Below are 15,142 nucleotides of genomic sequence, written 5' to 3' on the forward strand. Positions count from 1 at the left end.
TTGGAGGCCTCTGAGTGACACAGTGTCACTGTTCGGTGGCTGCTGGCTCAGGGCTCAGATAAACAAACCCTGCACCGGGGACCGCACGGGCTTCAGCTCTCCCTGGACACAGCCTCTGTGCTTGGCATTTTGACTCACACACACACTGAAATATTTACACCTTCCAGTAATAGTAGCTTCCTCAAACTAGGTCTCATAAGCTCTTGGAGGTCTGTTACTCACCCAAGATAGCTCAGCTGCCTTTGGAGGCATAAAATCAGCAGGATGGCTTCTGTTGCAGTGTTTGGAACAAAAAGGTTTAATAAAAGGCAAAATAACAAACAGAGGAAAACTGAGCAAGGTGCAAGAGGTTCTTGCTCCTGGTAAAACACCTCACAAAAGCCATTAGTTTCTTTGTTCTCTTCTTTTTCTAGTAAATTGCCCAGGTGAGATTTTTTGGCTTCTGTCCCATTGGCTATCCTTAAGTTTGAGGTGAAGTTCTTCAGGCCTATGAGGTGCCTTTTTCATCTAATGGACCAGAGAAACTTTTGGGCTTCTTTCCTTTTTGAGGGGACAAAGGATAGTTTTGTCACTCTGTCAACAGGGGGCACATTCCTGTACCTTCCCATTCTGCTATCTCGTAGCAGAATTAGTTGTAACTTCTGCTATTTCGTAATTTTGGAATTAGTTGTGACTTGAAAGCAGCGTTCTCTTCTGTTTACCTGAATTCTGTGCTGCCAGCCTGGGGCTTTAGGCTGAGCACTCACAGTGGGAATCTCCAAAGCATTTTACTCTCCAAGGAACAACGTTTTCCCTTTAGGTTTGCATTATTGAAATTGTTTCTGCAACAACACTGAAAACCTATTTTCTCTCCTTCCACAAATCAGCCATGAATTCAAGCATTGGCCAAGCATGCTGAAGCCTCGCTTTGCAAGAGTATATTCCCCTGTTAGACATCCCCTTTTTGGATTTAGTCCCTTAACTGAAGAACTGCAGCTCTGCTCTTCAGAGGTAGAAACCCAGGGTGCAGCTCCCAGCAGGGAAAATAAATAAAGCAGGGAAAAAGAATTTGGCTTCTTGCCTAAAATATCTCCAGATTAGTAGAGCTCTCTGAGCAGCTTTTGGGAGAGTCCAGTGAAAATCTGGCTGCTTTCATCTGTGTCTTTGGTGTTCTCCTCAGTTTTGTTGTTAGCAGGAGCTGGACAAGCCTCGCATTTTGTCAGGTGAGCTCTTTTACACCATTTGACAAAGACCATAGCATTAAATCAGAATTTTCAGAGGAACTTTACTTGGAGCTTTTCTGTGAAAGAAAAGCTCCAAGTAAAGTTCCTCTGAAAATTGTATATCTCATGTGCTCATGTGCTCAAGGAAATATCTTGTAGAGTTTGAATTGCTGCATTCACAGCCAATAGCATGTGTTCAAATCAGTCAGTAATGCTCTTAAAAATACTGAAACTATGGATGAGTGTTCATGATAGAGCTGGTGACTGTTTGGGTAATACAGATGAAAAATCACTCCAAAATTTTCAAGTTTAAAAAAACTTAAGTTGCTTTTCAAGGAGTTATTTAAAAAATATGCTGGACTTTTCTTGAAATTTGATTCAAGTATTTTCTTGAAACCAAGTTTCTGCTCAGACTGAAGTGTAGTGAGATTTCTGGAAAAAATTCCCTTTGTCAGTCTGGCTTTTGAACTGAGTGCCTGTCAGCTGTGAATAAAGGTGGAATTTTTGGCAAGGTACTTTTTCAGACAGAACAACCTCAGTTCCTTGCTCTTCACAGTGTGGTACTCCTCTGTCATTGCTTTGTGTCTAATTGCAGCCTGTGGTGTGAGAACACCCCAGCTCTGAGCTGTGAGGAAAAAAGGGAAGCCCTGGTCTTCAGGGGTGTGCCTGTGACTCAATAAATCCCATGGTCTGTTCCAGGGAAATGCTGCTTGAAAACTCCTCTTTTCCAAATCTTGTCTCTTTTTTGCCTATTAATTCATAGATTTTTCAGGAGCAAAAGGAGCCTTGAAACATCCTTAGCTCTGTTTCCTGAATGTAGAGGCCTGCAGTATCAGCAGCTTGCCTGGTGTGGAGCTCAGTGACTTCCCTGAGCCCAGCTCATCTTCCAGCCTGGCTTTGGGGTCCCTGTGGCCTCTGGTGCTCTGTGCACTCTCCTGGCACTGTCCTGGAGCTTTGCTGAAGTGCAGCCATCCCTCCAGAAACTGTTTATTTGCCAGTATTAAAAGGAATAATAGCAGCTGCTTTTATCTCTAATCTGAGCACAATTTTTATGTTGCACTTTCTGTGGCTGGCTCAAAGAGCTCTCCTAGCCAGCTTTTTCTCTCTCTGTACTGTGTCATCAGCTCACCTCCTGATATTCTTACAAAAGCTGGACAGATAGAGGCTCTCCCATCTCTCAATGAGGAATTTCCAGCCCCAGAGGAATTTCCATTGCTTATCAATGTAAACTGTGTATTTTTCACTTTGCTTTTAGAAGGCTGAAGCCAAAGCATGTGTGGCATTTTATTCCTCATATTACCAATAGAAATAAAAATTAAACCCTTTGTGTTTCAGCTTCACGTGAAGAATTTGGTGTTCAGGCAATTCTGATATCTGTGTGCTTTAGAGATTCCTTCTTTTCCCCCCAGCAAATGCAGCCTATGTGTTCTGTTCTGAAATATGCAATCCTATGTTTGGCTCTATAAAAGTCATTTGGTGTGAGTGACTCCAGCCTAGCTGCCAGCCTGGCTCACTCTCTGATACTGGCTGCTCCTCGCTGTAATTTGCTGGGATTTCACTCTTTTTGTCATCTGTACACTTTATTGCCTGGCATATTTTAATAATTTCCAAACCTTTGTCTGCAATATTAAGAAGTGGCAGTCCTGGGGATCCCTTGGGAGCAAGACCCCAATTGTATTATAATTGCTCACTTACAGCTACTTTTGGAGAGTCCCCAATTAGCTGGGTCTTAATGCATTTTTCATGTGTTTTATTAATATTGAAACATAGAGACAAATCTAATTAAATGTTTACCATTAAGCCAGTGCTTTGCATTTTAATTAAAGGAACAAAAAATGGACTTCCCAGCTGTGTAGCTGCTTATGAAGTCAGCCTTCAGTGCTCCTGGCAATCCAAGCTGTCAGTGACCTTACCTGGGAGCAGGTGTCTTTGGAAGCATTACAGCTCAGTTTGGCATACTTATCCCTCTGTTTGGTTGATGGGAAACAGTGCTGGCTCTGCAATTTTTTGCCTTTTTTTTCCCCTTTCTTAATTTCTTCTGTCACACTATGAGTTGCTTTTTCAGGTTAACTTGCCCCCCAGCCCTGATAATTGAGCATTTGTTGGGCCATGTTCTATTGCCTGTTTATCACATGCTAGCAAAAGGAGTAATAGATTTCTAAAATGCACTTCTTTCAAACATTACAGAAATTAGAACAGTCTGGTAGAAACTGAGTTTAGCAGATATGTCTATGTCAAACTAATTTAAGGCCAGAAGCTCCTTATTTTTCTTTTTTTAAATTGTTATAGGAGAAAATCAGCCATGTGGATATGTGTACAATGTTTTCAATATATGCATTATATTCTTGTACTGTGTTTCACAAGCAGCATGAGGTGATATTTGCATGGAATTTTGTATAAGTGATAAGCTTTATATTCTCCCTTGGATATTAAGAGTCTCTGGAGTTGCCAGCAAGGGATGTGGGTGAATTTGTGTGCAGGTGTTTATTGCAGCCACAGAATGAGGCCTGACAGGTGGGCAGCCCCTTGATTTAATGTTCAATAGTGACCTTGTAATTCTTCACAGAGCACAGTAACTCAGCTTTTGTACCAGTAGTTGCAATATTAGAAAAGGATAATTTTTACACTCATGTGGAAATGTATACTCATAGGCCATTGAGTGTTTAACTCTGAAGTAATTATGTATATAGCTATAAAGAACAGGGGGTTTGTTAGATCATTGCCATCTCCTGACCTTGCACCAGTTCTCAGGTGTGCTGTGCCTGAACTGGATAAAAATGCTGTTCCTGTCCAGCCCAGTGTTTTCAGCTGGGCCACCCAAAACAGATTTCTGCTCAGGACAAGTCCTGCTGCCCTTGAGAAGCCACAGCCACAGTGGTGAAATATGGAATCTTGGATCAGAGCAGGAAAGGACTCCATCCTTTCCCTCAGGTCTAAAAAAGCCATTGGTCAGTAAGGAGGTGAATGCAGTGAAATTAAAAGTAGAATAAAATCTTTCCTTCAGACCAGTGGATGCTTCTGTAACAGGAGCCAATTACATGTAAATCCTGAGTATTTGTAAACCAACCCCCCAGCCCTCAGTACCAGGACACAGATGAGATAACCACATTTTGTCCAGTTATCCCTGCAAGGTATTTTGTGTTTTTTCCAAGCATGAGCATTTTGCTCTGCACAAGGCCAGAGTAACAGCAATATATTTATGTATGCTGGTGAAAAGAAAAGAGGGAAGTGACTAATTCATGCTTAAAGCCACCTTTCAGAATAGCTAGTGTATCATTTTTGGTGCACATCTAAATTGGAAGCTACCTACGGAGAAAATGGCATTGCAGAAAGTACACCCTGAAGACATTTGTTATTGCAGAGTTTGTTAAATTATAGCCTTTCATTGAGGTTATTACTTGGAGTTCAATTAACATTTTAAATGTATGTTTGGAGACCAGCAAGCAGGGCCTCAGCAGACAGGTGGTCTGGGTACAGAACATGTTCCCTGCCACCAGCATCACCATGGCAAAGCAAAGCCAGGAGGAGAAGCTGTTCTTTTCCATAAAAAGCCACAAACATTTTGTGAAAGCTCCTTCCCTGTGGCTTCACAGGCTTAAAGCACCACACTTCTGCAGCAGAAGTCCATGGTTTCATGGACATCTCAGTTGGAAAGAAAATTTGTATCAGATAGACAGAAAGTCCCACATCTGCCTTTTGTTCAGGCTACATGGAGGCTGCTTTGCCTTCCATTAAGGAATCTCTAGTCCAGACATAATTTATTTCTTTACCTGGAATTGAAAGGCTAATACAGTAACAGAAAAATTTGATTTTAAAGAATAGTTTCTGCCAAGCAGATGTACCTGAAGATGGAGGAATACATGAAATCTAGTGGTACAATGAACTTGATTTGCATTAGAGTGGCAAGCTGAACTGCTTGAAGTTGCTTGTAATTTTTTTCCTCAACCCAGAGCAGTGTGTTTTAAATAAAGGGAATCAGTTTAGCTTTCTAGTAAATACCTTCAGCCAGCATTTTCGGAAGGGATTTGTCAGTTGGTGACTGCCCTTGAAAGAGATTTGAAAGGCAAGCGGACGTGGCATCTAATGGAAATACAACGCCTCTCACAGCTGAGTTACTGAATAAAAAGTAAGTAATGAACACAAATAAGAAAAAATAATGCTGTGAGGGACAGAACTCCTTATGCTGCCAGACCCCAGCAAAGTAATTGCTACAGACATGGGGAGTTCCAGAAATCGTGGGCACAGAGAAAACCAGAATTAACATATTCTGAAGAATCTCATGGGCATCCCTTGGCACTGAGAAATATATTTTGCGAAAATGTAAACAAAAAATACTCAGCTGCAGAACCAACCGAATCCCTGCCAAAGTGCTGAGCAGTTTCACTGAGTATCCTCCCTCCTTTTAGCAGTTTCAGGGTGAAAGTCACTCACCCCGTGGCAGAGGTCACAATGCTGATATATAAAATATTGCAGTGGTTCTGTAGGTGCAGAACTGAAGTAGGGCTCCACGTGGTGGTGTGTAGATCAGTTAATGGCAACCTGTGTGTGCATAATGTATTGCAGCACAGCACCTGTTTATGAGCAGATTGGTGTTTAAGCAGGGTATTGCACAAGGGAGAGACTTTCAGGCTGAATGAAAGCATTCCATTACAGGCAGCTTGTTTATCACAAGCACTGGTGTTTCTTGAAAGTGGGAAACAACCCCCAAATACTCAGAATATTTAAAATAGCCTAATTGCATGGTGATTGCCAGATTTGTAGTGAGTGGGTGGGTGGGATTGGTCTCTCACAGCAAGCTTCAGCTGCTCTCACAACCTGCCTTCAAAGAGCTGCTAAGGGAAAGGGGAAGGGAAGAAAGAGTATAAAATCAGCAGCTGAAAGAGTGTCTGCAGGATCTGGGAGCTGCTATGTGCCTCCCACCCTGCATGTCCTCAGATGGGCTTGGTGGGTGCAGTGTTGACACCAGGTGGCTTCTCCCAACACACTGTTCTGCTGCCTTCATCAAACTCAAAACCACCCCAAGTCTTTGTTGCTCTTACATCTGTGGTTTTTAGGGTTTTGTTTGTTCTGTCTGTTCTGGCAAAAACTCAGAACTGTCCTGTGGACAGCCTGGCTAAAGGGCTCTGGCCACAGGTCTGCTCCAACCCAGGGCAGCTTCAGGGTCTTCCTTCTTGTAACAGTCCCATCATGTCCAAAGCATCACCTCTTAGCAGATCTCTGATAACTGAAAATTGTCCAGGAAATTGCACTTTGAAATTTGTATGATTATTTTCATTACATTTTTGTGTATAGCAAACATTGAATCTAAATATCAGAATGTATGTCCAGCCATCATTTTCCAACAGAGAAAGGGCTTCTGTGCTCCAGGTATTGCTTTGAAATAATCAGTTTTGTTTCAAATATCCAGAAATACATTTTGGATAAGGACATTTAGAGGCTCATCCAAACTTTATAAACTGACCTAAAACTGGACTCCAGATTTCATGGGAATGAGGAATTCCTTTCTAGTATTTCCATATAATTGAGTCAGAGGTTGATTAATACATTACCAGTTCTAAATACACCCTGCCAGATTCTAGGAATACTGCATGGGATCTAGAAAGAATAAAATTATTTTTGAAAGCCAATTCAATTTCAAGTTTTGATTTCCTTTCTTTGAGGTTATTACTTTCTTTAAAAAATGAAAACTTTATGTCCCTCTGTTGGAACTCTATTACTGCTTTGACTGCATTACAAAAATATTATAACAGGACAATATTTTGACTGATGTGGTATTGACTGACTTGACCTGTTTGAGGAGCTGCTGTTAAACCCACACAAGAACACTCTGAGCTCTGTGTTTGAGTTTGTTGAGAGCCTCCTCTGAAAAATCTCATCTAATGGTGCAGGAATTTTTCCTCCCAGTGCTGCTCATCCTCTCCCCCCAAAAAAGCAACTTATATCTGCATCCTTCCATTCTCAGCTGATCTGTGCATCAAACAATAAGTGCTGCAGCTCCTATGGACAGAGACCTGGCTCCAGATTTATTCCAGACATGCCACAGGTGCCCGTGTGCTCCCCTGCTGTTGGTTTGTTCGTGGGTTTGGATTTCCTGTGCTGTCACCCCAGAGGAGTGCCAGGTGTGAGAGGCAGTGGGCAGTGAGCTCAGGTAGGGAGGGATGCAGGTGTCAGTGCTGGGCATTGCCGTCACTGCTGCCAAGACAGGAAATGTAGGCACTTCCAACAGCCCTATGCAGGGGGAAATGCTGAGCTGAATACAAAGGCATATAAAGAAGATGTTGGCTTTCTGTGTGCTGGAATCTGCAGTACCTTCCTCTCACAAACCTGTCTTCTGCTCACACACAAATTTCCTCCTTAAGACAGACTTTCTCCCCTTTTTTCTCTTTCTTTTATTATCAGCTCAGGGTTTCTTCAGGGTGTGGAGGAGCAGGGTTCAGTTTCCTCCCTTGCATCCAAATCTGTACGTCCTGGCTCTCAACTCCCAGTGGAAACTGCCCCAGGCTGGTCTTAGTTGGCATCTTTTCTACTTTCTCTGTTGAAATTCTGAGTATTAAGCAATCATTAGGTTCAATACAGAACTCCTAGGGCTGCTCTGATCCATGGCTCCCCAGTGATCACAGCCACCGAGCTGCGGGCACAAGCCCAGGGATGGTTGTGTGCTGTGCCCAGCTCTGTCCCTTTGGGCTGGAGAGCTGTCCTGGGGAGGGGTGGCTGCCAGCTCTGTGCTCTCCCCTTCCAGAGGGCAGCCCCAGAGTGTTTCTTGGCTTGCTGACTGAGAGGGGAGAGCCTTCATCGCAGGAAGCAAAGGAGAGAAAGAATGAGAGGTGTAACTCGGCACCCTGGCTGAGAGTTCACATGCAGGTGGTGGAGTAGCACCCTCTCCATCCCCACAGAAGAAATAAGAGCTACTCCAGGGTTTTGAAGGGGCCTGGGGTTGTGATCTGTGTGCTTTGGGGATGTTCCACTGGAGGGATTGTGTTTCACTCTGTCCCCAGTGTGCAGGGACCAGGCTGCTGTTCTGCTCCTGCAGCGCTGAGGGAGGAGGGGCAGTTACCTGTGGCTGATTTTTTAAACAATAATGATTACAACGGAAGGATTCCTGAGGCTTTGTTGTTCTTGATGAGCCTGCCTAGCAGCAGGTATGCCTTGACCTATCCTTTTAGCCTTCTGGCTGTGTCTCCCCATTTGCTCAGCATCCCTGTGTGCGTGTTCAGGAAGGCATTTGATGCTGATTGGAACTAATTCACCATCACAGTGGGGGGAATTCACTTACATTGCTCTGTGCTAACAGCTATAAGCAGTGATAATTAATAGCTCCTAATTGCTTAATCAGTGTAAAGTTTTAGACTATGTCATATGTGAAGGTTTTTATTTTGTGTGGCTGACTAAACCCCCAATTAATGCATCGAGTCACACAGCCTTACCAGCGCTGTCTGCTGCAGACAGAGAAAAATAACCAGTGTCTTCATTACCCCCCTCAGGTCCCTTTCTGTAGTCATTACTGTGGCCTGAAGACATTTTTCTGTAGCAGCTGCAGTAACGTTACAGTGAGCTCCCTATCAGCTCAGAGCTGTCAGCAGCAGATATGAATCCAGCAGCCTGAGCCCATTCGGTGCTGCTGACATGCTCTTCTTGACTTTCCATTTATTCCTTTACCCCTGGTGGCCAATCTCCCTTAAAATCAAAACTGTCTGCCACCAGTGGATCTGGCAATACTCTGTGATTTTGCAGCTCTCAACAGGCACTTGGTCCCAGTGCACAGACAAGGTTCGTCTCCATCCCACATTACTCAAGGTAATGCATCCCTCTTTGGTATTCAGTTTTTGTTTTCTTTAGTGCTGGCTAAATTTTATCTCTGCTCCCTCTCCCTGCTCCCCCTCACGCTGTCCCTGTATCTCTTTCTGTGCCTGTCTTTCAGGGCCTATCTCTTGGATTGTTTTCATTTCCCAGACCTGTTTCCCAGGCCAGCTTCTTTTCAGCTGCTTGTCCCTGAGTCCCTCTCCATTTGTGTTTGTCTCTTTTCTTATCTGCTGAGGAAGATGAGGGGGAGATAGAGGTGTTGACTGGCAGAACTGGAACTCCCTGTTGGAAGGGATCGTGAGCAGGAGTTTGCTTCCACTCTTACAGAGCTCCTGGCTGGATGCATCCTCCTGCCAAGTGGGGTTGTGTCAGATTAGACCAGCCTTTAAAACTTATTTCTCATTCTATTTCTGTCTCAACAATGTCTGAATTATTCTATAACATTTCAAAGACAGCATTTCTTATCTCAGGGTTTACAAACAGATACATACTGTGTAAGTCTTCTGTCAAACTTGGAGAATTCTCTACAAATTAATTTCTCACAGGGTTGGGCTCTGATGGATGGATGGATGGATGGATCCACAACAGGTGCTGGGCTTTTCCACAGTGTAGGTAATTGTTTATGTACCCCATGTGAGTTTTATCTGTGAAAGGATCCCATTCATATTTGTGCCCAGGTGTTTCCACTGGGCATGGAGACTTCAGGGGAGAAGCAAAAATAGGAGATAGAAGCAAAAATAGAAGCAGAGAGGAGATAGAAAAGTCTCCAATAATGCAATAAAAGTAACAACACCAATTCAGGTATATCTTGTTAAAGAAATGCGTGAATTTTATGGGACTAATCCTCTGTTGGAAAATTATTTGTCTACAGATCCTTAGGTGAATTCACCTGACATGAATGAAAGCATATAGTTTGTTAACAGTGGGAGAATTGACCCTTAGATTTCTGCATCCCATTATGCTTCTACAGAGGAAGAGAAAATGAGCACTAGATATTTCTATAACGCATTTTCTTCTTTTATAGAAAGTTCTACTTTTTCTTGCAGTGTGTGTCTCTCCTGCCATTAGGGAAGGAAATCCTGGGAAGTGTGAGACTCTCTTAGGTAATTAACTTTCAAATCAATAGCAGAGATCTGAAGGCTAGCACAAGGCGGGTAGGAAACGCAAAATGATTTTTACCTAACAAAGAAGTGTGAATGAATGAATGAACATATGACAATAGGAATAGTCAGACAAGGACAGGGAAAGCATTATGGCCTGATAAAGGCAGAACAATCTATCACAACAATAGTATTTTAATTCTCCTTAATGCTGTGTTGCAGTGTTTGAATTACAGTTGGATTTTGTTATCTATGCATACACAGAACTAAGGAGTTTCGCTGCCTAGAAGAACAACACTCAGGCCTATAAAAACCTTCTGACTCACCTAAGCCATGCAAAGAACAGCCTGGGACTCTTACCACAGAATGGAATTTCATGGACTTTGGGGCTGTTTATATCTAGAAACATCTCTATGGGATCCTTAGCATTTTTGCAGGAGTGAATTTTTTAGGCAAAGGATGAGTTAGTTTATAAGCAGCTTACAGAAGCTAATAAGTGATTTATAGCTGTTTTGAGTGTTAATCAACTATTTTAGATTGTTAGGTAAGTAAAAAGGCTGCCTAAAACTATGGCTTGTAACCACCTAAGCCATTTTATTTTTTCTGTGTTTATTTGCACTTCAGTATCAATGTCTTGCAGGTATCCTAACACTGAATGATGATTTCCAACCAGATAGAAACCATCTGTAAATGTAAGCTTTGTGCAAAGTGAGACGTTTCTTCTCTTATTTCTGCTTTCCTTCTCCTACTGAGAGGGGTCCGCTTGAGGCAGCTGGCATAGCTGATGGGGAAGAAGCAGGGTTTCTTCTCTGTCTGACACTGAGCTTAGAGCTGAGAGGAGCACTTCATTTTTCTTGTCTCTTCAGTAACTTAATCCTTTGTGGTTTTACTGCTTCTGAAATAATAAAGTCAGTCTGGAGTCAAAGGAAAGCCCTTCTCAATTCTCAGGAAAATAAAAGGATGAAGTAACCTTGGTCTTTCCCAAGCTAGTGAGCAAACATTTTCTGCTGGTGACTTTCCCTGGCTGGGAAAGCAGAAGCATTTCCCACAAATAAAACTCTATCCTGGAAATGACAAGGAAGGTGCTCTTCCCAGAGTCCATAATTCAGATCTGGGAACATCTTACCCAAGGGCCAAGATAATTAGCTAAGGGAAGACAGCCCAGGAGACAAAACATTGGTTTTCCCTGTGCAATTTGCCAAAGCTAAATTAATTCTCATGTTCCAGTGGGAATCTGCCTTTTCACCTAGATTTCATTACAAAACCTGTGAAAATTATGGTAGCCTCCAAACTGGCACTGTGTGTGCAAAACAGTGCTACTGTTCAGGAGCAGAAATGTATTCCAGTGTCCCAGTTGTAATGGGGAGTAGGTTTTTTTGTAGGTTCTTTCCTTCCTTATCTTGCTTGGAAAAGGAAAATGTGCCTTCACTAATGTGGAGAATCAAGTAAATGGGCCAAGGTTGTGCCCTGCAGAGAGGTTTTATTTTGGCCAAATTCTTTTAGCCCTTTCTGCTGTATGTTTAGAATATTTTAGACACAAGGAATAACAGGAGTGATTTATGCCACAAATTGTTTCATAATTTTTTTCTTTTCAAATCTGTTGCCTCACAGTCTAAAAATCTTAAGAAATATATACAGGAATATCTGTGAGTAGTAGTGTAATTCCTCCAAAGGCCTTGTCAACCTTAGGGCCAATACATTTATTATCATTTAAGCCTGATATACAGACCTCATTGTGAGACCTGTTCCTCACATGAGTGCTTGTTATGCTCCTGAGTGTGTATGTTGACTTCCACAGGACTATTTCTGTCTTAATTTTGCAGAGCTGGTCTTTAATGGGTTTCAATCTGTCCTTATTACAGGACAGATTTTCCCTTAGTGGGAAAAACCTGGTGAAATACAAAAGGATGTGAGGGCAGAATCTGGACCAGTTCATACTGAGAGCAAGGAAAGTTATTTTTTCTCTTTAAAACAACCAAGCCAATATAGATACACTATTTGGAGGGAGTTTGCTTTTTAATTCTCAGTATATTTGACCTTCAAAAGGACAAAAAACAATGTAATTCAGAGGTGTGCTGCCTACAAGCTTAGCTCCTGGTAGTGTCTGTACAGCTGAGAAAAGTGAAAACAATGAAACAGACACTTTTGAGTTCCCAGTGAGAAAAAAGGAAACTGGCAGCCTTTTCTTGCTTTATTGTTAAATATCTCTATTTAAATGCAAATCATCATCTGACACTGCCAAACAAAGTCATGTACCAGCAGCAGGCATGCAAGTTAAAAAAATTTTTAAAATGATGTTTTGAAGATGCTGAATTGCTTTTATTTCCAGGAGGAATAGAGGTGGCTGAATAAATTTTTTGGCTGCATGGCAAGGCTCAGCTCAGCACATAGGTGCTTCAGATATGAAGATTTTTATTTTAAGTACAACTTTTACAGTGGTGTGGGTAGGCTCTTTAGTTAGGGATCACTTGGAGGGATGCTGAAGTTTCTTCTGTGTTATCCCACAGCAGTATTACAGTGGAAAGCCCAGTGTTTACAGAATCTTTTGGGACAAAAAGGGGCAGGGGCAGCCAAGTTGCTGCCTTAGTGTGCCTCAGGAATGTGTATTTACAAGTGACCTGTGCTTTATGGTGCTGGGTGCAGAGTCTCCAACTTCCTCCCTGAGCTCCAGACCTCAAGGAAGGACTGGGATGGAGGAGAGTCTTCCATGAGGAGCTCACGTTGTGGGTGGGTTGTGGCTCCTGAGCTGCCCCAGCAGAGATGGTAAAGTTCCCTGAGTGTGCATCCATCCTGCTCCTCCTGCTGATCAGGAGTAGCTGGTTAATAAAACCCCCTCCAAGGGAGCATTTCTATTCAGTTCAGCAAGTCCCAAAATCAGCTAACAACCTGTATCTTATCAAGCCTCATCTGTTAAAATTCTTCCTTTAATTTGCTGTTTACCTCACCATTTAAAACTTTCATTCTTATAAATCAGTGTGGATATATTTGCTTTCTGTGCAGGGTTCCAGTAGTCTCTTAATAATCATAATAATCGTTATTACTGATTAAAGTTGCATTATTCATGCCAGATGGAGTGCCCTCCCTGTCAGCCAGAATGAGTTTGCATTTATGTAGTTATAGTACATTTGTGATCTAAATAAACAGATGGTAGAAAGTGACAGAGAATTATGTGCTGGTGATATCAGCAACAATGTTTCCCAAGTATAATTGCTTTAAATGAACATGAATGCAACAAGGAGCTGGTAGCTTTAACAAGGTAGTTGGCATTCAGTGTGGTAATTACCAGGCAGCATCATCAATAGCACCAGCAATGCCGAGGGAGGAATGCTGGCTTTGAAAAATTAGCGACAGAGAGTCTGACTTCACACAACCATCAGGGTGGGTTTGCTCAGCTCTGGAACATCACAGGTGTGAGCACCCTGCTGTAAGAGGAGCAGTGTTTGTCTTTAGGGTGATCCAACCTCAGCTGAGAGACATTTTGCACTTTCTCCAGCGCCGTCTCCCATCAGGGCACATGGCAAGTATTTGATTTAGTGTAATGGAGCAGTGTTAGCAGCAGCAGCTGTTAATACACGATTGAAAGGATTGAACCTGGATCAGGTTCAAAGGGGAAATTCACTTAACAGAATCTCAGCAGTACTCAGCGATGTATAAAAGTTTAATCAAACACAAGGTTGGTTTCCTGTGATCAAAAGCACAGCGATAAGGACGTGCAGAGTCTTCCACAAGATTTACGTTGGGTGTCTCGCTCATCCCATCAGTTCTGGCTTTGTGAAGGGCTGGCCTGCCTGCCCCTCAGGCACTGCCACACCTGGGCGTGTGCCTGGACCTTGGCCACGTCCAGATGGCAGCCATGGAATGGGGTCTCCCTTCCCTCTCAGCCCAGACTGGTGTGGGACTGTCTGAGCGCTCTCTCCTGTGGTGCTGAAGTGCAGCCAGAGGAGAACATTCCAGCTCTTCTCCTTGCTTGCCAGTCCCTCTCACATGGGTCAGCATTTACATGACATGGACACATGAACTCAACTCCCCCCTCAGTCCAAGTGAATTTCAGTCACTAATAACAAGCTAGTTTATAAAAACTTAGCATTGTTAATGCTTCTTCTTACAGCCATATTTTACAACGCAAGCACCTACAGTTCTTTTTCTTCAGGGATTAAACCTGTCAGTGTAGGCACAGTTTGTGGTCATTGGGAGCGGGGCTGGGCCTTACCCTAATGGGCTACAGGTGTGCAGGACAGGTGAATGCTGTTGAAGGGAACGAGCCATGGAGTGCCCAGGGGCACTGACCAACCACCAAAGGGAACAGAGGGCACACAGGGGCAGGGCATCAACAGCAGGGGATAAAAGGCTGGGCTGAAGGACAAGAAGGGCAGATGCTTGCAGCCTGCTGAGGTGCTCTGGTGTTACTGTGTGTGGGCAGTGCCTGAAGCCTTCTGAGGAGGTGAGGTGTTCCTGTGTGTGGGTTGAACCTTTCTGAAATTGTGTGATGATACTCTGCATTGTAGTTGTCTCAACTGTGACAATTGTTCAGATGAAATTGGACAGGAGGTAAGTAGCTGTAAAGTTTTTCCAGCACAGCCATCTCCTCTCCTGTGAAGGAATCAGCAGGTTTTACATAGGCTGTGGAAAGCAGCAGTGATGGCACTTAGTGATAACATTGTACCTTAGTCCTCCAGACTTGCTCATACTTCGTTTTGTTTTAAAATTTCTGAGTCATTATGCATAATGAAAAGGTATTTAGAGTATAAAGCATTTAGGTAAGTACCTGAATTTCGTATAAGCTTGACACCAGGCCTGGCTATTTGGTTGGGTTTTTTTTATAGGCACTGTTTCACCCTTGCTTAAGTATAAAAACCTTCCAAAGACAAGGTGGGCTCTTGTCTTTTGTGCTTGCTAGATGTTAAAGGACTGAAAGGAAGGCACATTTCCCATCTCTCTCTTTCTGTCTGTCCTGCAGGTGGTCGTTGCCACAAGTCCTGCACAGGAAGGTGCTGGGGACCGACAGAGAATCACTGCCAGACCTGTAAGTGTGTAAGAGTG

The 15,142-nt window shown here is 43.0% G+C and overlaps 1 protein-coding gene across 2 annotated transcripts in view; it reads left to right on the top strand.

Annotated features, from left to right (window-relative positions):
• The window catches only part of ERBB4 (erb-b2 receptor tyrosine kinase 4), a 579,112-nt gene that overhangs the window by 390,981 nt on the left and 172,989 nt on the right, over positions 1-15,142 (top strand). For both annotated transcript variants that reach the window (XM_074548046.1, XM_074548047.1), the window contains exon 5: positions 15,060-15,125. In XM_074548046.1, coding sequence (XP_074404147.1) covers positions 15,060-15,125 — 66 coding nt within the window. The remainder of the gene's footprint in view (positions 1-15,059; positions 15,126-15,142) is intronic.

This window comes from Zonotrichia albicollis, chromosome 10 (genome assembly GCF_047830755.1).
Source record: "Zonotrichia albicollis isolate bZonAlb1 chromosome 10, bZonAlb1.hap1, whole genome shotgun sequence".
NCBI lineage: Eukaryota > Metazoa > Chordata > Aves > Passeriformes > Passerellidae > Zonotrichia > Zonotrichia albicollis.